Below are 22,526 nucleotides of genomic sequence, written 5' to 3' on the forward strand. Positions count from 1 at the left end.
TCCTGGGACAAAATAGAGGTGAAGCAGCTCTGTGTGGTATGTCTGAATGCAAAGTAAAACAAGGGTAAATCGTGTCTATGGAAAGCAAGTTAAAATATTGGCCAAAAGCATTACAAGCATTATATGAAAGTCTCATTCAAGAGAGTTCTAAACAAGAACAGGATGAATTTTGAACCTGTCTTTTGTGATATCTTGAGTAGAGTAGTAGAGTACTTTCCAAATCTTGTCTGAACTTCTTCTTTTCGTGGTTAAAAGTAAAAATACTAATGATAATAGTACAAATACTAGTAGATAATACTATCCAATTTCCCTACCAAATTGAAGACGTAATATATACATATATAGTTTAGTAATTAAGACCAGAATGAATTTGACTACCTTTAAAAATATGAAAGTCTTTTTCTCATTGATATTGTAGTATACAATTTTTCTTTCTCTCTATGGTAAAGCCCAACCAGATTACAGGTAAAAGTGTCAATGCATTATTGTTCACTTCATTGTTTACTACTGATCTTCTGTTTAATTTGATACTCTTTCCTTCTTTTTATTTTGATCTTCATAGAATGAATTTAAGGACTTCTCACTGAGGTGGACAAAGAAATTTTGTCACTTTGACAGAGCAGGGCAAACCAAGTTGGCAGACAAGTTACCTGAAGAAAAAGGGAGGTAAGGCAACATTTTGTGTTAAAAAGGAGAATATGTTGAAATAAAATGTATCCAATCAAAGCATTTATATAAAAGCTCTCCTTTATAACAGCACTTGGTGGATTTGCTTTGAAAGAAATTTATTGTTAGTGCTGAATTTGGAATTGGGATTTTTATCAGAAGCATGATCATTTTAATATTTAAAAATATTAAACAGGTAGAGTCCTTTTGCATATTGATTGGTTTATATTATTTATTCATACATGTTTACCCTTAAAGAAAGCTTCAGCATTAAAATTGTCTTTAAAAATACATTTAAATTCATTTGTATTAGAAATTAGTTTACTGAAGAATCGATTAAGAATAAATACGTGAGATAGTTTAAAAGCATGTTTTTAAAAGCACTGTAGATGACTTCTGAAGTTAATTCCTACAAACACTGGAAAGTAAAGAATTAAGTTGTCCTTGGGAAAAACCTATTAAAAATAATTTATCTCTATATGAAGTAGCTTGTCTTCTAACAATTACATATTTGTGCACATACATCTTAATATATCAGTAAGAAAAAAAATTCTTAAGGCCCTTTTAGGGTATTATTTAACCCAAGTTGTCTTTAAACCGGGCATATTAAAAAAAATACACAAAAAGTCTCCTAAAACATAAAGCTGGCGATTGCCCCCTTATATCACAAAGCTGTGACTCAGAGGCCGTGGTACAGCGACTAATAGAAATCCTTGGCACACGTTGGCTACCTAAGGGAATAATAGAACTATTTGCTGGAGTCGTTTGGCAAAAGGACACAAACATATGGCTTTGGTTTATATTCAGCTTTGCCAGTTGTGTGAAGTTACAGGATGAAGTCGACAAAGCAGTGACAACTCAGAAATGAAAAATGAAACTCAAAATAGATGAACTTCCTTATAAAGCTACACAAGCTTGTCTCAGGTCGAAGATTTCTTTTACTGGAGTGCATTTCCAAGTGACTCTGGAAATCCCTGTGAGAATCACTTCCTCTAAGGGGAATGGGAATGAAATTGGCTTTCAGAAAGAAGAGTTTTCCAGAGAACTGTACTTGCTCTGATGGTGGACTAAGTCTGTCTCTTCCTTAGGTGTAGTTTTTGTCAGGGTGGGAAAGATTAGGGCAGACAAGAGAGGTATTCTAAATCTAAAGGGGACACATCATTCTATTCCTTAGCTTTCTGTGCAGAACTAAAGATAGTATAATAAGAAACATATAAGTAGGAACAGGGAGTTGGAATCAGGGATAAAGATAAAAGATTCAGAAAATTTTCATTTTATCTAGAATAAAGGATTTAGAGAAGGTAGAGAAAATTAATATGGTATCTTGAATGATGCAAAAAACAGTTTTTATTAGTTTACATTTTTTTTTAAATTCATTTTTTGATGTCTTCTCTCTGAGCAAATAAGAAACATATGAAAAGAAAACCAGAAAAGAAAAAAGAGGGTTAAAAGAGAGAAGACAAATACTTGAACATTCCATCTCAATATTCTCTCAACAAGAAAACTATTCTTTTAGTATTAGAATTCATGTTCCCCATCCATCCTCTGTATAAGAGGGAGACAGCTTTTGCTGCCGTTTTGGGCTGATCCAAACCTGTATTTAAAAGAAAATGATGCCAGAATCAGCAAAAGAAAGGGCACTCAGTGTAAGGTTCTTTGTTCTTCAATCTGGCCAAATTTCATTCTAAGATACTGGCATCCTCCAGTTGTTTCATTTTCTGGGTTTAGCCCTTTCCAACTTCCTGAGTTTCTCTTTGTTATCTTTTTTTTAAACTGAGTTTTGTAAAGCAAGCATCCACTGAGGATAAAAGGCTCCTCATGGAGAGGACCCCAGGACCTCTTCTCAGCAGCGAGCTTCCTCTCTCCATTGCCACGTGTTCCCTGGGATTGAAATGACATCTAACAAGAGTCATGTGGCACAACCTACAAAAATGCATTGCCAGTCCAAAGCTCTGAGGAGGGAAACACAATGAAATCTTGTTATAAATGGAAATTATTGCAAGTTGAGTGTATGTGAAGGACTTCTCAAATTAAAGGTAGCTACCATCATAAGATTATGTGTAAGTAGAGTATGAAGTTTAATTGTATCAGGATTTTGAGAAGTTGTGCTCAAAATGTTATGATCACTATGGCTTTTTGTATTAATGTAACAAATTCAAGATTACTCATACATATTTGTATCTATCTATCTATCATCTATCTATCTATCTATCTATCTATCTATCTATCTATCTAGGACACCAGTGTCTATAGTTCTGTTGAAAGGAAAAATAAAACTTCAATATCACCAAAAGATATTTTTTATCCAGTTTTTAAGAAATGATTAAATATTTATTGGAGAATTTTTTTTTTTTTACCATTAGGTTAAAGTAGGATTTTGAGTGAAAAATAAAATCAAAGGGAACTAAATTTCCTCACATAGCAGTAATTTGTTTGTGTGACTGAAAACAAAATTGATTTTATAAACCTTGTGTCCTGTTCCTTGAGGCTCTCCTTTCTACAAACCAACAATTTCAGGACTTTCTCTTCAGCTCAGAGGAAGTCTCCCGATCTATACACTGGGTGATATGGACGGGAGATTTGCTGATTGCCCCTGATGTGAGGGCCAGTAAGAAAATATGACCAAGTAAAAGCAACTAGGAATTTCCAATGGGTACGTGTATATAGGGTTGCAAGTATATAAGGATGTTAAGTAACAGGTTTCCAAATTCAACTAAGTAGTTAAATCTCATTTTTATGTTCATTTTTCTTCTTCATTGCCTATCTACTTACTTCTTATTGGATCTTGCGTATCCTTCCTGCAAGTTTCACTTCTTTGCCTTCTTTATCTCATAAGTTTCTTTCCCTCTTGCCATTTCTCCTCATATTAACTCCTCTTCCCAGAGAATGAAATCTTGTAAATTTTTTTTCATGGCTTTATTATGAATAACAGGTTGAACCACTTTTTTCTCCTTTTCATATTTGTACATAAAAATCTTCATACTTGGGGCACCTGGGTGGCTCAGTGGTTTAAGCCTCTGCCTTCGGCTCAGGTCATGATCTCAGGGTTCTGGGATCGAGTCCCGTATCGGGCTCTCTGCTCGGCAGGGGGCCTGCTTCCTTCTCTCTCTCTGCCTGCCTCTCTGCCTACTTGTGATCTCTCTCTGTCAAATAAATAAATTCTTAAAAAAAAAAATCTTCATACTTGTAGGCTAGGTGAATTTTCTTAAAGTAGTTTCAGATCAGGAAAAACAAATGGCAAAGTGTATTTTTAATATTTTATCTTTATTGAGAAGTAGATTATCAGAGCCAGGAGGAACCCATTATAGGAATCCCAGAAAATATCTTGACTTGTTCCCATTCATAAACAACAAAATGAGATAAACAAAGGTTCTAAGAAACCTGAAGAAGGACAGTTTTGTTTTTTTTTTTTTTAAAGGAAATCAGATCTCTGTTTTGAGAAAGGAAATGACTCATTAAGATTTGCCAGATTCAAAAAAAAAAAAAAAAGATTTGCCAGATTCATTGGAGACTTGTCAATAGCATTTGGGACTTCCGCAGTAAAAATGATCAAGTCTCCTCTTACAACAGAAAAAAAAAAATGTTCCCAGTGAGAAGTGTAGTTTCCCATATTGTAGCACGTATTAGTTAGGTCAGTCTCCTGAATCATGCCGCTAGCCATGGGCCTTCTCTATAGGTCTGGGAGAAGTTTAAAGAATGGGAATTTCACCCCACCCCTGCCCTGCCACACTTACCCCATGCACTGAGGTAGAAATCTCTTTAATGCACCATTCCCAGCAAAAGGTACTCACTGAATATGAAGTTTGATTTTACAAAAATTAAGTCCAATTATTGGGAGTTTATTAAAATCCACAAGAGTAGTCCACATAAAAGAATAGTTAGAAATTTCTCCTCCCATATATAAGGTTTTAGAAAACAAAGTCTTATCTTCAGATTGAGATCTGTCAGGAGAGCAAGCCATCTCATGAATGTTAAAAACTTCCACCCCTGAAAAGAAAGCACATTGCTTTACGTATCTGATCTTCTTATTCCTCAATGAGCTATCAGACATGAGTCGACACTGAACTTAGTAACTTCTATTGTTCTTTGGTTGTGAAACAGAGAGAGAATTTGAAATCGATGGATTATATATTATGATCTCAATCCATTTCACTCATATAACTCAGCTCACAAGTTAAATTTGAAAACTTAGCTTTATGAATGAGTTACCAGTCTTTAAAATGTTTACATAGGATATATATGCTGTACCACCAAGAGGACAATAGCACCACAAAATGCAATTATGAGACTAGCATTCCAAGCATAATCAAGCAGAGGTCCATGAATATTTATGCATTCCTTCCAATGACTTTAATGGGGAGGCAGCTCATGGGGTGGCTGCAGACCCGTCAGGTCCAAGGGAATAGCTGAATTGCAAAATGGAATTAGTCTTAAAGCTTTTATAAGGAAGGTTACATTTAAGTAGGTTTCTAAAACTTTTATATGTACTTGCTGGCACTGTTTGCAACCTGTATTTCAGTTTTGGTAAAGAAACTCATGGAGTTTAATCTTCACTTGCCTTTCAGGAGAGATTTTTCTCATTGGTTAGGGAGAGTTCATAGCACCTGTGTGGCAGGAAAATATTTAGAGTTGTGTTGAGTTGCTACTCACCCACGGGAGTAGTCTCCTCAGAAATAGTTCGTGTTTTTCATTGTTTTAATCCTCCTGCTACTGATCTCTCTTAACCGAGTTACTCATTTAACACATGGAGGGGAGTTTGCTTGAGTTGAGCCACTTTATATGCAACAGAGATACTCATGGAGGAGGAGGATTTCACAAAGCAGTGCTCACCATCCTGAGTAAACCAAGCCATTTTAATCCTAGGCAGTGTCGCATCTGTCATAAATTTATGTGGTTTTAAAAGAAGGAAAATCTACAGAAAAAAAATCACCTCTGTTTTATTGTTGTTTCCTCTTATTATGTAGTTTTAAAATATTCATAGTGATGGACCATTTTATTTAGACTAAAGCGACTGCAGCTTAGCAAAAGCAGTGAACACTTTTTGTTTGCTAATTTAAAAAACAGTTCAGTGATTGGTGTGGTGTTTATTATGAAATGATGACAAAAGAGTACTGGTGGTTTTAATAGTTTTAGCTTACAAGAGCTGTCGTTAATTTTGTCTGTAGTGTTGCAGGTGAAAAAATGCACAATGGATAAATAGTCTATATTGGTTTAACTGAACATAATATATAGTGTGTTCTGGAGTTGTTTGTCTCAATAGACTATAGTAATCAAAAGTAATGAACCTATTATGTGCAGGACCTTGGAGAGCGTCGAATGGCAGTAAAAGTGTGGCACATAAAAGGTTTATTAAAGGAAATTAAAGTCCATCATTGCCACACCTGCTCCCCTATTATAAGTCTATGGCAGGTCAGTGCCTTCAATCACAACTCAGCCTGGGAGCAGAGATGCGCCTCCCATTACCATTGCAGTCATACCACATACACGCTATGTCAGGATTTAAGGATGGGCACCACGGACAGCACCTTCTGCCTGCTTCTCATTTTCAAGCAAAATAACTTCTCACTGTTTAAGGATTCCTTTTGATAATGTGCAAAGGTGAATTAAACTAGACATTATCGGAAGATTCTAGTGAAAACGATGGGAGTAGTCATGTCTGACTATCTCCAGAGGGACAAAAACAGCAGGCTTTTTAAAGTCTTTCTATTCTTTCAATAGTTTATTTGATTACATTTAAGATATTAGGTAATGATATTTTAGAGAGTTTGATGCAGACACATGCAGCACTCAAATTTCACTTTCCTCAGAGCTTTGCATGATTAGAACCAATATTTATTCTGGAATTCTGGGAGTAAATGTATGTCATTTGATGATTAACATTTCCAGTGGTATTTTGAAATGGGGGCATTTCAGTGATTGGCCTTCATGTTGCTTTTTTACACAGGGGATTACTTTTCCTGAAGTAGAGAGAGGTACATATCAGACAAGGTCTAGTAAAAATATGTTAAAAACTTCCACACCTGAAAAGAAAGCACATTGCTTTAGAATCAGGTTTTAGTAAATTAGTCTGAAACCTTTTGGTTTGGCATTTGAGGTTTTGTCTACTTTACAACCACTGTTAATCAGACAATCCTTTTTTTTTTTCCCAATTTTTGTAATGCCAGAAGTGTTTGAATTGCTAGCAAACACTTATGGACAAGGACATCTGCCTTCTTCTCACTGTTCCCTCTGGTTTCAGCATCTATAAAAGTATTTCCAAAACTCATGGACTGCAAGAGCAGTCGCAGCTACTTACCTGCCGAGGCAGGGTGCTATTCAAGAGCGTGGAGGACTACTCTGTTTTTCATTATGACCTTCAGAACTGGCAAGGACATGTTTTTGTAATTTGGTCAATGTCAAAGGAATGACCTCAGGACTTTGTGTTCATGTTACAGATGGATGCAGAGGCTGAAGATAAAACACTGCGTACCCGCTCTAAAGGAACCAAGGGTGAGTTAGCAAGCAGGTTCCGTGACACTGTGCCCACCACACCATGAAATATGGGAGTTCCAGTACTCAGTCCCTAATGTGTAGTTAGAATCATTACAACTTCCTCAGGGCTTCTTTTTTAAAATCAAGCTAGGACATTGGATCATGGCATTGAGAGGCAAAATATTATGAACCAGGAGCTAAAGGACTCAGAAAAGTCCCGATGATGTGTGATGCTAATTTTTACAAAATGGCAATCATGAGTAGATTTAAAACATCCTGCAAAACAACATAAGGGTCAGCAAGGGAAGAATGCTTCATGGAGACCTCCAAATTATTGAAGTGACCTTTAACGGCCAAGGGAAAAGACAGAATTGTTAGTTTACTGCCAAAGCAGATTTTGATTTTTATGTTATCTGGTTTAGTGGCTCCCAATCTAAACTTAGTTTGAGTAAAATGATGATGTTTGTTTTTTGCCTGTCCCTGCTGGGAATTTCCGGCAGCTCCGCAAAGTAATGTTTGAAAGGTTTAACTTGCCGGTTATCCTTCTCTTTTTGTAACCAACAGATGGTAATGTAATATTGAAATATAAACAGGCCCTTGATGATCTAAACATCTGGAAAACAGGATTGACTGGCAATAATACCCCTTAAGGAAAATAACTTTTATTATAATTAGCTATATTTTTGTGACCCTTAATTCTAAATGGAAAACTGTAGTTTCACCATAGCCTCTGAAAACACTCTGGATAGCCATTCCCCACCTGACTCTTCTCCCAGTCAGCCTTGCTAAGGAAGGGTTTTTGAGATTTACTGTTGAAAGTGGGCTAATCAGATGAAATGCTTTCCTTAGCTATGTTTCTATTTGTAGTCAAGGTAAATAATGCCTGTTTGAGTAAAGTCCAGAATCCCAAAATTTTCAATAAATTCCAGGATGATTTTTTTTCAGTTAAAATATAACCATCTCAGTAAAAATCATTAGCTATGACAGCCAAAAAGCAGAATAATGCTTTACAAGATGCAGGAACTTTCTTTATCCAAACAGTAGTTTCATACCATGGTAGTACCCCGTTTTACTTCAAGTTATATTTAAAGTAATTACATCATATATCCCAATATTTGGAATGCAGTAGTTCTAAACATTAAATTTTTATGCCTCAAACTTCTCAATAGAATACAAGTTGAAGGAAAAAAAATGATTTGCTTTGTTATTTAGGATAAACTTGCATCTGCCATAAATACCAGCATTCTAGGGACTGTGTTTGAATATGAATCCCTTCTTTTGACTTCTAAAAGCACACTATTCTAGCATACTTTTAAATGTGGGTCTTTTAATTTGCAATTCTTTTTGTACTTTGAATTCTTTTGGCACATAATATACACCCTTAAATAGAGCCAAAATGTTCTTCTAGAAATGAAACAACTGTTTCTCGTGTGTCATGAGTAATCTTTAAAACCACCTGTTGTCTTTCTCAATATGCTGCTTATCCTTGTGTAGGCAGGTATTTATAAACATGAACTTCTTTAATTCCCATCACTTGTCAGAAAAAAAATCAAAGCTTTTTTTTTTTTTACAAGATTCTTATTTTTAAAACCATGTTGATATTAACATGGCTAAAGCATATTTTCCTCTTTCTATACATATGAAATTTATGGAATATTATCTTGGGATGCATCCACTTAGTAAAACTTTCCATTTTGTATAAATACTTGTCTAATATCAATAAAAGTGTTATCTTAGGATTATTTTGAAACATTTCATATGAACAATAAAATTGATTTAAAAATAATTCAAGTCCTTCATGTTCTTGTAAGTTTTCAATGAATTTTTAAAGACAGGTATTTGGAAAATCGAATCCATTAATGCAAGGTCCCAGAGTCATCTAAGGCACTAAACCCTGAACCATCTGTTCTGGTCCATATTCATCTACCCACTGGTATTCACTCCAAAGAACCAGAACCAGAAATGATCTATTCACCCAATAGGAAGTTAAGTGGGGTCTGTATTAACCATTTATTGGTCATTATTTTTAGATGGGTGAAAAGTTTCAGTCATACAGTTTTCAAAACTAAACTGATTTTTCTTTCTTTTTGTCAACAGTGCCAATAGATTCTCTAATTCAGGAACTCAGGTAAGATTTGTCCCATGTTACTTTTTCTAGTATCAGTTGGCTTTAATTATTAGAAGGTTTTTGTACATTTCAAACCTGAGAATCCCTGTGGTAGTAGAAGGAATAAGCCAACAAGCTTATTTGTCTATGTCACAGAGGAGAAGAGAAAGGGAGAAACCACCCATAATTGGTTCAAAACAATTAGGGCTCCCATTTTGATAACAAAACACAACATTTTGCTATAATGTAGTTTCCCACTTCCCTCCATGGAGTGTTTGCCCACTTTTGTGTCCATACCTCGCCTGTGGTTGGTTTGTGCACTGGTGATGAGTGAAGAACTGAATTGTCATCTGTGAGCCTGATTAAAAAATGACCCAAGTCCCAAGTTCTCAAGTTTTTGTTTTAAATAATTAGATAACTCTATCATATAAATTTTTAACTGTAGACATTGGAAGATAGTAGGTTTGTGGGTGTGTCCATGCATTTTCACCTTAGAGACTATTAATGTACCTAGGACAATGTTATGGAAATTCCATCATAGTAGATTTTGCAGAATAAACCCCAATTAATTGTGGAGTTTGTTTTGTTTTGTTTTTGCAGAGTTTCTTTCAAGACGTAATTTATCTTTTTTTTTTAAGTACATTTTTAAAAGGAAACACATGCTGACATACATATTTTGTATCAGTGATATTTTTTAGAGAAATCGTGTCAGGAGCAAGATGAATCCTTTGTCCCTTGTCCCTTATTTGCTATTGCAAACCAAGTCTCAAACCTACCATTTAATCCACCTTTCTGAAAACAACAATGGTCTATATGTGTTCCTCAGGGAAATGTTTGAAAACAGGAAGTTGTATAACAGCGTTTGATACACTTTAAAATTTACACTGTATCCATGAACAGTTTACATGGCTATTTTTCCAGGCAACTGTGTTCTGTGATTTCCTGAAGAAAAGGCTCTCTTAGTTACTTCCATGTTTCAGAGGATTCATTCTGTCACAGTTTTGGTACACTTATTTAGTGGAATACATATCTATCAGAATGGAGTACAAGCTTTCATGCTAATGCCCTTCTCTGTGGAAATCTGTTAGTAGGGAATCCCCGGTCCTGCTTATATTTTCAATTTCATGATTGAGAAGTTTACATTTTACATTTTAAATTTCTTGAGCAGAAAGGAGAATGCACCCACATATCAGGACAGGATTAAATGAATGAAGTGTCTGACTTGCTTAATCACTTGTTTTTAAATCTTCTCTCATTTAAAATTCCTATCTGTTTGGAGACTTTATGTTCCCTATAGAATTATCAAGAGAAGTTTAAAATGATCAAGGGCTTAAAGTGCATGAGATGTTTTCCTATTAATCAATAGTTTCCTAGCGGTCCAATCAGAAACAGGGTACCCAGGAACTCGTGGTCTTCCCCAACTGTTGAAATAACTATGTCTCCAATCAGTCTTTTTAGGGACTCAAACCATTCTTGGGAGGGAAGTGGGCCTTTTGGTGATATGTCTTGAAAAATAACTTAAAAAGAAAAGAGAATTTTGAAGGAATGAATGAGTATGTGTTTTGGCTTAAGGAGAAATCTGTAATTCATAGAGGAAAAGGGAGGAATTAGCAGAGAGAAGCAACTTTGTAGGAAAAAAAAATGTCTAAACTTCTTGGAGAAATAGAGATTACTATTTAAGCACACTGTTAGCTTTAGTAATTGCAATAAAACTAATAGAATATTGAGGTCTTGTCGTGTACCAGACATTCTTAAGCATTCTTCGTCAAGCTACTGTCTCATTTAATCTTCACAAGAACTTTATAAGGTAGGAACTATGTTTTTTCCAATTTTCAGATGAAAAAAATGAAAATAACTAGTCCAACATTACACAGCTAGTAAGTAGTCCAGACTTCTGACTCAGGACAGGTTCTTAACCCCCAAGCTATGCTTTTCTCATACACAATACTACTCATCTAGAATACAATTTAAAAAGAAATGGCTTATTCATATTGTCAGCAGCTGGATTTTTGAAATTCTATATTTTAACCCTTAAGGCCTGTTTTTCAACAGTTTAGGTGTCTGGAATTTGAACAAAGAAGATGTTATGATTAAAAGTAAAAATATTTCCTATTTTCCTAATTCTCTATGAGTTATTTTTTGTCAGATATTCAATTTTACCTAATTTGTCATCAGACCAACTCAGAAAGCTGGTGATAATTGCTGGGAAAATTCACTAGCAAACCCAATTCACCTATTTTTCTTTAATAAGAACAAGTTTATAAAAATTACTGATTTTTTAATTTTATAATTACTTACTTTCAACAGAATATTCATGCTTAGGCCAAATAGATTCCAAATTGTTTCTTACATGATTTAAGTTGACTCAGGGGTAGACCTGAACTATCATTCTACGTAAATCTTGGGAAAGCATTCCAATTTATATAGAAGGTTGTATTTTTAGTGTCTTTGACATTTTTGTATGAATTTATTCATTTGCTACAATTGCTCCTCCAATTTATTCTGCAGATTTGTTGTGCTCTAGAACCCAGAATTTTTGTGCACCTGAATTCTGAGTATCTTAGGATATGTGGCACATTTTTCCCAGTGTAAAAGTTATGGCCATTTTCTAGGGAATATTGGCAACTTTATTTAGTTCTTCTTTTTAGAATGCATTGGACATGTTATTGCTTCTAGACCTACTACTTACAAAAATACTTATACAAATGAAGCTAATTTAAATATACTGTATATTGTTCATGACACTAATAAAAATTGATAGTGACATTCTCATCTTCTTATTATACTCTATGTCAGCTACTATCATCACCATTAAAAAAGCAATTTATAACCACAGGCCCACCTTTAATCACATTCCTTATTAGCATTTCCAGTCTTTCCTCCAACACAATTCAGGTTACAGGTGATGTCAAGAAGGCATTCTCATATCTTTCTAAATCATGACCATTGTATTATCTCTGCTTTTCTTTAATTACTATTATCCTTAATCTGATCTGAATGCTATTGCATCTACTAATATTGGTAATTGTCTCATGCATTGGCAAAATGTTTTACACCAGTCCAGCCCTTTCCTCTAATTAGGAAAATATATTCTAGCCTCTGAAATGGCTTTCCTATGTGACTACTTAGAGACACAAATAAATTCAAGACTCTTAAGTGTATTAGAGTCAAATCCCACTGTCCTTTCATGGTCTTATTGCTGCTTACCAATTGGTTGGCAAGTTTTGTAATGAAAATTACCATTGGTTGTCTCTTTTTACTTTATTTTATTTTATATAGTTTCTTTCTTCATTTAAGAACTGTATCACTTGGCATTTTCTTGTAAGTTTAAAATGTTAAGTTTTTTTTTAAGATTTTATTTATTTATTTGACAGAGAGAGATCACAAGTAGACAGAGAGGCAGGCAGAGAGAGAGAGAGAGAGAGAGAGAGAAGCAGACTTCCTGCTGAGCAGGGAGCCTGATGTGGGGCTTGATCCCAGGACCCTGAGATCATGACCTGAGCCGAAGGCAGCAGCTTAACCCACTGAGCCACAAAGGCACCCCAAAATGTTAAGTATTTTATAAAGTCTGTAATCAATAGGCTATAGATTTAATCATAACATTTAATCAGCATGTGAAAAAAATTGTGACTTACAGATTTAGATGGTTTTCTCTTTTTTCTTCTATCTTATTTCATTCACAAGGATTTTTATATCAATTAAACATTTTACTTAATACTTAATAGCTTTCTTCCCTATTTTGGGGTGGGGCAATAGAGTTTCTTTTAATAAGTATGATTTTATTGCAACTACTTGTTGCACAGAGACTTCTGGAGATGACAACTAAAGGAAATAAAATAGGCAGAAGCGGGTTTCTAAAGTTAAGAGTTCCATAAATCCATCATCCAGGTTAAAGGAAATAAGTAGCTATAATTACAAGGTTGGATAAAAGAAGGAACAAAGACTCTTTTTTTTTTCCCCTTTCATTCCTATGTTTTCCAAATGCAGGGCTCAGTTCATGTTTTAGATTTTTATAATGTATCTGTTACATTCATGTTAGCAATATGTATTTCTAAATATTGTTGCCAAGCCTATAAATTAGAATCCAAAAGCCTGACACCTTAAAGAAAACTCATTTTATGATAGGCCACTTTGGGTGCAAGTGAGACTGATTAGCAAAGCAGCAGATAAGAAGGATTAGATGTAGAAAAGTGTCCACCTTGGGGTGCCTTCCTCATCCTCATCTCTGGGTTGTGGGTAGGCTGTTGTTGGACATGGTACACTGAGGCATAGGATGAGTTCATCACTCCAGAGAGATCATTTTGTTTACTCTACTGTACTTACTAGGGTAAGAGAGTGTCTTGAAATAGATTAGGGAAACTTCCAATAAGAATGAAATTTTAAAAAGAGTTTGTTCTGTAACAAGAAAATTCCATTAACTGTAATTCTGTCATACATTTATGTGCTTACGTAGCCTTTAATAGCATTTAACCCTGAAACTGCCATTGAGTGGGCCTGCAAGATGTGCCTGTCCAGTGAGTGGTTGGAAGAACAAGTAGTTCTAATTGGATCCATACAAGCCACCTGGAGGGGTAGTCAGGATAAACGACATTAGCTACGTTTAGCTTCTGAGCCGAGTTTGGGGGAAGTTAAGTGATTTATACAAGATGTCTGAGTAGTAAGTGACTGAACTAGAAGTAGAACTTAGGTCCTGTATGGGGTCCAGGGCACATCCCACTCTTCCCAGTATCCGATGCAACCTCTATATCATTTTCCGCTACTGCAAGCCCTCACATTCCATGCCAACCTCCACGCCACGCCCCCCCCCTTTTTTTTTTTTTTTTACTTTTTAGAGTGGTTTTAGGTTCACAGAATAACTGAGCAGAAGGTAGAAGCTACAGAGACTCCTCATAGACCCCGTGCCCTGACACACACAATGTCCCCCACTATCTACACTTCGCCCGAGCAGAGCAGTACATTTGTTACGATTAATGAACCTACACTAATACACCAGTATTCCAATTCATCATCCACTTTGGGGGGAAATATTTATTTGAACTTTATCAATAAATTAATAACTCAAGTTGGCATATATCCACTAATCCTAGCACCTTTTCTTTATTCACCACAGTGCCAATCACCCTGTGTCCTTTCTTTCTAGATTTTTTCCATGAATTGATCATGTGATTTTACATCTATATTAAAGTTTCAGGAGATGATACAAATATTTGTCTCCTCTGTTCGTTTTTCCTTTCAACATGCTACCTCCCAGGTGATGATCTACCATGGGCCTTGTACTTACTTCAAAGACTGATTTCACAGCGTGGGAAGTGTGTGTGTCACTTAACACCCACCTGAGGCTGATGACAGGCATTTAGAAATGGGCCAACAATGGGGTACTGTCCCTTCAGAGAACATTGAACTTAAAGATTAAATGGCTGTGTATTTTCCAGTTTGCACAGACCATAATAGGTATGTGCATATATATATATGTATATATGTATATGTATATAAAATATGAAGTTGTGATTACATGGGATGGGGCACTCCCCAACTTAATTGTTTATGTTCTACTTTAAACTAAATGTTTGTATTTCAGAAAAATAGCATGGAGCTTCTGAGCAAACATCCAGAGCAAAATTTCTTGGAAAAAAATAAGAACAAGAAAATGTGCTTTATTTTTTTTTTTACCTTTTATTTTTACATTCAAATATTATCACAAGGATATTGGTGGCTTATGTCAACCAATGGCTTAAAAGAGTCTAAGGTACGAATGTCTCTAGAAATCAGACATTTTCTAAAACCATGACAAAATGCCACCACTGTGAGCCACATGTGAAGATTTGCCTCACTGTGCTTTCGGATTTGCAGAGCTCACCCACAGAGATAATTTTTTTCATCCATTTAGCTCTTCTTTTTTGGTAACATAAATCTTTTTAAACAGCAGTATTTGCCACTCTTGATTGAGGAATGAATTTTTCCTTCGCTATTTGTTCATTCAGGGCTTCTTCTGCACCAGTGTAGGGCTAGGGATTGCAGTAGATGGAAAATTAAAGGCATCAGTGTAACAAATCCCGGGAGTTATGTGACGACGTCATCGTGAGTGATGACAGCAAAGTGCTACAGACGTGTAGAGGGAGAGATAACTTCCAACTTGGGGATCAAATATGACCTGAAGCCTGGCTACTCAGAATGTCAGTATGTTTGACATCCCTGGGAGCTTATTAGCAATGCAATCTCAGTTCCATCCCAGACTTACTAAACTTGCATTTTAACAGATCGCTAAACTACTATCATGCATATTAATGTTTGAGAAGCACTAGCTTAGACTTTACTACTTATTTGGAAAAACTCTTCTCTCGTTGCTAATTTTCAATGGTGTGGGTTGGCAAGAAAGTTAAATATTTCGGTTTCTTTGGGATTTTCGTAGTTCGTGAATTCTTGGCTTAACGTTAATGATGTCTACACAGAAGTTTCCTTAGTCAAGAAGGCAGCAAGACTTGACATTTGAACATATCACCTAGATCACACGCTAGTCACTGACAGAACCCTCAGAACCTAGGACTTCTATTAACCTATTGTTTGCATTTCTATTTGATGAAAAGTAGCAGCATACTGAACAATTTTAACAGTAGTGTAGCAAAAAGCACAAGCCTTGATCTTCTGTAAGTTTTTGTTTTGACCTCTTGGGAATTTTTGAAATCAACCAAATCTGCTTTAAATATTTTCCACAGATCATTGGATAGAGAAAATGTATAAGGATGCTTTTTAAACAATATTTTAAATGCCTTCGTAAGTGACTCCATAGTCATCCAGTGTCTTCTCAAAGTTTAATGATTGTGTCTCAAGCAAAATCCAGACTCTCTGTCAACTTCCTTCTGTCACATAACAGCCTTGCTACTTTGACATATTAGTAACTAATATGCTGAGGTTCCTTCAAACTTGCTCAGGCTCTTCACAGTTTACTTGTTAAGTTTACTTCCCTGTTTACTTTGCACGATTTACTTCCTTTGGTTGGCATCTTCTCACCCTAATGTGCTCTTGAGCACCTTTAGTGAAACACAGAGTTATTCAATACTACTGCTTGTTTCGATTCAGTCCTTCTTGAAGGAGGACGTTGACTTTCATCTTCAGGCAGAATATTTTATCTCTTGCTGTTACCTCTTAGGTAAACTGTAACCATTGGAAGTCCCATTTCACTTGCATGATATGTTTTAAAAAAAAAAATGTTTCTGACATCTTGCAATACTTTCTTCCGCATGAAGTGTGAACTGAAATAAGTATGGCCCACAGTGTTGACAGGTCAGCTCCCACAAACAAAACATGGTGTTCTTGAGTTTTCAGTCCTCACAATGGGTGACTTCTCATAACACTAATGCAAACCCTCACTTAGGATTTGACTGGTTCATGTGGTAGAAAGAGCAGTGGGTTAATAGCAGCACTGGGTTCTGGGTGTTCTGTCAGTGGCTAACATGTGACTGTGTAGAGGTGTTCAAATGTCGAGTCTTGCTGCCTTCTTGATTAAGGAAACTTCTGTATAGCACTTTCAGTCCTGGCCCCTGAATTTACCTAATTGACCCCCAACCCCATCCCAAAGTATAGTTACATTTAACCTCTTGCTTTATTCACACCTATCTTCTGAGTTCATCTTTGCCTTTGAAACTCTCCTTGGCTCCCTTTGTACCTGATCTTATTTTCCTTGCATGATATTTCCCCTTGCTTATTTTTTGTTTTTTGAAGAAAGCATCTTTTAAATTTTTTTTAAGATTTATTTATTTATCTTAGAGAGAGAGAAAGAAGAGGGAAGAGGTACAGAGAGAGAATCTCAAGCAGAATCCCTGCTGAGCATGGAGCCCAAAGCCAGGCTCCATCTCAGGGATCTGAGATCAAGACCTGAGATGAAATCAGTATTTGGACACTTAACCAACTGAGCCACGCAGGCTCCCCACCTCCTTTTTTTTTTTTTTTTTTGAAAGCATTTTTCTAATTACCTTCATCTTCACATTTTATTCATCCAGTCTTGCTGTCATACTATTTCCTATAAGAAAAACCCATGCCTAAAGCTAGTGTTTATTATTGTTTTTCCATTTCAACTTTGTTATAGTCTATTTCTGGAAAATTCTTTCCTTCATCTTCTCCCACATGGGACTCATACTCATCCTTTAAAGCAAATGATTAATGTCATCTCCTCCATGAACTGTCCCTGTGACTTCTCCGGCTGAAAAACTTTTTTCCATTGTGTACTCAATGCACTTCTTTTCTTGTCTGTGTAAAGCACTTACTATGTTGAATCATAGCTATTTTATTATTGATTCATCCATCTGTCCACCCATTCAAAAGAAAGCAGATCCCTTGCCTTTAAGTTCAGAGTTTGAGTGGTGAAATTTAAAAAAAACAAACAAACTAAAAACTAAAAAATTTTAATTAGTCACATATAATTCTGCTTTTTTGATACACTTTTTTGGGGTCAACTTTTTAAAGACAAAGAACATTTTATTTGCCATTGTATCCCTAGTACAAGATGTTATAAAATATTTTACATTGCCCACCAACGTTTGTTTTTAGAGTAAATAATGTAGTTAGTAAATCATTGTAAGGAATTTCTATTTAATGTTGATCCTCTTTAACTATTTTTACATAGTACCCACAGCTTCTTTGCTTCCAAATTCTTAGATTCTTTCCTTAGTTCTATTAAAATCAAGACAGATTAGCCAGCAAAACTCCTACTGGTATCCTTAAATACAAACCAGCCTACTCTAGCTGGCTTCTAATTCATTCCTAAGTCATATTCCTACTGTCAAAAGTGTCTTCCTCTACAAATATATTTTATCAAATATAAAAGTGAGGTGCTCTTTACTCTGTTAATTTCTCCTTCCCTGTTTTATTTTTGGTGGAAAAAAAAAGAAAGAATGCCTTTTAATATACAGTACAACTACTTATTACCTTGTTTCTAATCTGTCTCTTTTCATGCCATTGTTAATTTTCTGAGAGCAAGAATTGTTATCCTTCATTTCATTGATAATATCCCCAGAATAGCACCTGACACATATAAGGAGCAATTGAAAAATTTTGCATAAATGTTTTTTGAGTGCTACAGAAGGCACTGGAATTAGACAAGAACTCACAATGTTTGCAATAGCCCAAAGGTCATGAAAACGCAGTGTGATAATTCCTATATAATAGATTTTTGTAAGGGAGCACAAGGGATGAGCAGTTAGTACTGGAGAGGGTTTGACCTGAGTTGGAAGGGTAAGAATGTATCTGCCCAGGCAATTCCTATGGGTAGAAAGCAGGCACTCTGTAAAGATGAGTGAAATTAGCTTGAATTGTGATCTCTTCCATTAGCCTGGTCCTTGGCCTGCTGGGTTTGGGTGGCTTGGGCAGCGGGGTCAATGAAAAAGGGACAGATAAGAACAGAGCTTTCCCCTTGACTGTATATGAAGGTCAATTCCCTTTGTTACTTCAAACCCACTTCTACTTGCCCATCCTGAACAAGACTGCTCCGTATTTTTAAAAGCAATGAAAAATAATGCATCAGAAGAAAGCTTATACTGTAAGATCCAGATGTCTTCATTTTTTTCTGATTTTGTGCTTTAATGAATTAAGCTTTGACATTCAGTTTATTTCTATATCTAAAAAAAGCAGGATGATCTCTTGACAACACTGTTGACCAAGCCCACAAACAGGTCTTTAACCTCATGATACTTATTAATCACGGAAACATCCTTGTAAATAATGATTTACAAGGTAGCTCCCAGAAGTGCACCCAACCAACATGTGCATCAAGTGGTGAAATGTGAATCCTGAGCCCTCCCATGCCCTGAAGCACTGCTGTCCACATGAAATGAGCAATCTCTGGCTCAGAACTGGGTTCCCAATTGCTTTGGTGTTTTCAAGGAAGCACAGTTTTGCAATATTCTGAATAAGAATATGAATTTTTTAAAAAAATATTATGTGATAATGTGTTAAATTTGAATAGAGACACTGGCAAAATGGTCATTCACTCTTACCCCACTGGTGAAAGGAAATATAGGGGCATCCTACAAGTGGCCCAGGAAGTTGAACAGTCTCCTAGGTTGGGAGACAGTAGAGCCATGCTGGGACCATGCCTCTCAGCAATGGTGCAATCTGGGGACAGGTGGCCAGGAAGTGGCTCTTCAGAAGCTGGGGTGGTACATGGCAAGGAAGACATGGGGACATGCAGAAGGGGTTGGGTTATAGGAAGGGATGTGTGGGACTTGTAGGCTTCTTTGTAGCAGTGTTTCTAAATCAGGGGCAGCCTTTCAACGCAAGTTATTTCTGATTCAATAGGATACTTGGCTGCTAAAACAGTTGGCAGATTTCTGTGTGTACACATATATACTTACACATACACACACAGAGAGACATTATACATACATTTATATACATATAATTATAACGATATATTGAAGTAGGTGATTCCTACTATCTCAGTATTCACTTCACTATTTTAACCCTTGATCCTCCTTTTAAATGTTATCCCACCCAGCATGGAAGCAAGTTTTGTGAAATGATTCATAGCATGTTCTGGTGAGGTAGAGAAGGATAAATGGGAGGATTCTAAATATCAGGCAATTCTTTTTCATAGCAAAGACCTTGTGCCTATCTGTAGGCTTCTAGCATTTTAGTTTAGGGAACTAAGAAAGCACCTAGATTTATGGACCAAATATCTGCATTCAGGTAAATGTCAAGAAATACAACTGGCATGTATGATAGTAGTCATAAAACAGTCATATGCTCTTAAAAAGTCTTTTGTCAATAGTAAATTTAAAAACCAAAAAATTACCATATGACTCATATTACTTGATGAAGTTCTGTGTTTGTGTCTGTATTTGCATCTATTGTATTTTGTTTTCCCTCAGTGGGCACAACTTTCCCTCCTCTTGGTGTGTCTGCATCTCCTACTCTTCCCACTTTAGGTTGTGCTCAGTGGCTTCATTTCTGCTCATCTTTGATGATCTCATTGTGTCCACCCCCACCCCATGCTTAGTTTCCTCCCTCTTTTTTCCAGCCTCCCTGACTTCCTCTTCCGTCCTTGTGACCTCTTCTATCTCACCCTCTCTTTCCCTCTCTCTTGAGGGAAAGTATTTGTCCTTCTGCACATCTCTATTCTAAACATCCATACTCAATATATCCTACTTGAAATTGAGAAAAACTTTCTTTTGAACATTGAAAAATATCTATAGTAGAAACCACAGTGGGAGTTGCTAGAAAAAAATCAGTGACTAATAAAAAGGTCAGCATTGGTAAACTCTGTATCTGATAACAAAAATAATGTGTCTCTCCTTCTTACTGCATCATCATACAAATATAAATAATACCTAATAGAACTATTTATACACAAATTTCATCCATTTCAAAGAAAAGAAGCCACTATATTAGTTTCCAATACATGAGGTATAGTTATAATTATCCATTGGAAGTAAAAATATTTAATTCTTACATCAAATTTTAAACCTATATTAAGCTTCATTCTCAATGTCCATTCAGAAACCACTCTTTAGTGAGTTCATGTATGCACATCTTGGGAAAAAGATAATAAAATGTTCATACTAGAGAACAGAAGGACACCTATACTTTATTCACTTTATTCACTACAGTGCTAATTAGGCCTTTGTGTTTCCTGATCTCCATTTAGATCTCTACTAAATTAACTTGATTTTACTTATGTGGCCCTGGTTTGAGTGTTTCTGGGAGTGATTGACCCCCAGAAACAAAGAAGCTTCAAACCCCATCATTAATTAATGATTTTTACTTTGTAAACAAATGACATCATTTTCGTTAATAAGGATGTGCCTGCATCACAAGCTTGTAGGAATTTGATATTTGAAACGTTTGGACATGGTGCATATAGAAATATTTTTTTTTATATAGTCGTCCACAATAAACTTTTTCCTTCCCTCGGTGTTGTCTGACTAATTCACATGAACCTGAATTTATTCACAGGGTCATGAATTAAATATTAATTACCTTTGCTATTTTTGTTCAAAGGTAATTTTAAAGCATGTGTATTTTACAATCACTGTTACTTACTCCATTCTGACATCACATTAAAAAATGAGAACCAAAGTGGAATTTTGCCAGTGTCTGCATGGAGGGAGGTTCTGCATTCTATTCAGTACCTTTCATTAAAGCTTAAAGGTCTTGCTCTATTAAATAACTGCAATTTACTTTGAACCCTGAGTTTTATGACAAAGTTAACTGGTTTGTTTTTCCTTACAAGCATGCATGGAAGGGTTCTGTTTCTCTTCCAGCTGCAGAAGGTGCTTGCCCAGTGACTAGACATTCAAAACAAACACTCTATAACCTCTAGGAAACCCCAGACACCCTGCTACACACACATACATAAAGTATAAATATGTTTAAATAAAATATGAATAAGGTTTAAAGTCAGGGAGAAGACATACAGGTTTTCAGTTCTCACAAGACTTTAGCCAAACAAAATAAAATGGGATATTGATTAAATGGCAAGATGATTGAAGCTTTTCCACAGAATTCATGGGGATGGTTTGAAAATAACATGAAAATACTTGTATTTAAGATTTCTTTTTCTTTCAAGATTGAGGTTTGGGGCTTAAAACCACTTACCCCGGGGCATCTGGGTGGCTCAGTGGGTTAGAGCCTCTGCCTTTGGCTCGGGTCATGATCCCAGCATCCTGGGATCGAGTCCCGCATCGGGCTCTCTGCTCAGCGGGGAGCCTGCTTCCTCCTCTCTCTGTCTGCCTCTCTGCCTACTTGTGATCTCTGTCAAATAAATAAATTAAAAAAAAAAAAAAACACCATTTACCCCAAGAAAGAGCTGAGCCAGCATGGCTCATTCCTCTCCAGAAAGCAGGGGGAGCCCTGGCAGCCCAGTGGTCTTGTTAGCCCAGCCTAGGGAAGTGGTAGGGAGAGGAGGAGCAAGAGCATCTCCCAACCCCCACTTCAGCCTCAACTATGTCTTTTGCTTTTTAAATGCAACCATTTTCCCAGCTGCTAACAAAATTTCTGCTAGTAGCACAATTGTTATAGAAAATTTTGTAAAATACTATGCTAGGGAAATTAAAGGAGGGTACACTATATTTGTGAATATACCCAAAAAACGAATGTATGTGGTCTATCGTATACTAATATAATATACAAAAATATAGTATTCTTATCCCCAATGTCATGAAATTGTACAGCACTCATTATTTTAACTTATTTTATTTCTAGTTAGGCATACAAATTTTACTTTATTTTATTTTTTAATAAATAATTATTTTATTTTATTTTTAATTAAAAAATGTATTATGTGTTAACC

General features: G+C 35.9%; 1 protein-coding gene across 3 annotated transcripts in view; it reads left to right on the forward strand.

Annotated features, from left to right (window-relative positions):
• The first annotated feature begins 580 nt into the window (after positions 1–580).
• Positions 581–22,526, forward strand: part of ST18 (ST18 C2H2C-type zinc finger transcription factor) — a 104,974-nt gene continuing 83,028 nt past the window's right edge. For all 3 annotated transcript variants that reach the window (XM_047727748.1, XM_047727750.1, XM_047727749.1), the window contains exons 1-3: positions 581–666; positions 7,101–7,155; positions 9,235–9,265. In XM_047727748.1, the coding sequence (XP_047583704.1) occupies positions 7,101–7,155; positions 9,235–9,265 (86 nt within the window). In that variant the 5' untranslated portion in view covers positions 581–666. The remainder of the gene's footprint in view (positions 667–7,100; positions 7,156–9,234; positions 9,266–22,526) is intronic.

Source organism: Lutra lutra, chromosome 4 (assembly GCF_902655055.1).
Source record: "Lutra lutra chromosome 4, mLutLut1.2, whole genome shotgun sequence".
NCBI lineage: Eukaryota > Metazoa > Chordata > Mammalia > Carnivora > Mustelidae > Lutra > Lutra lutra.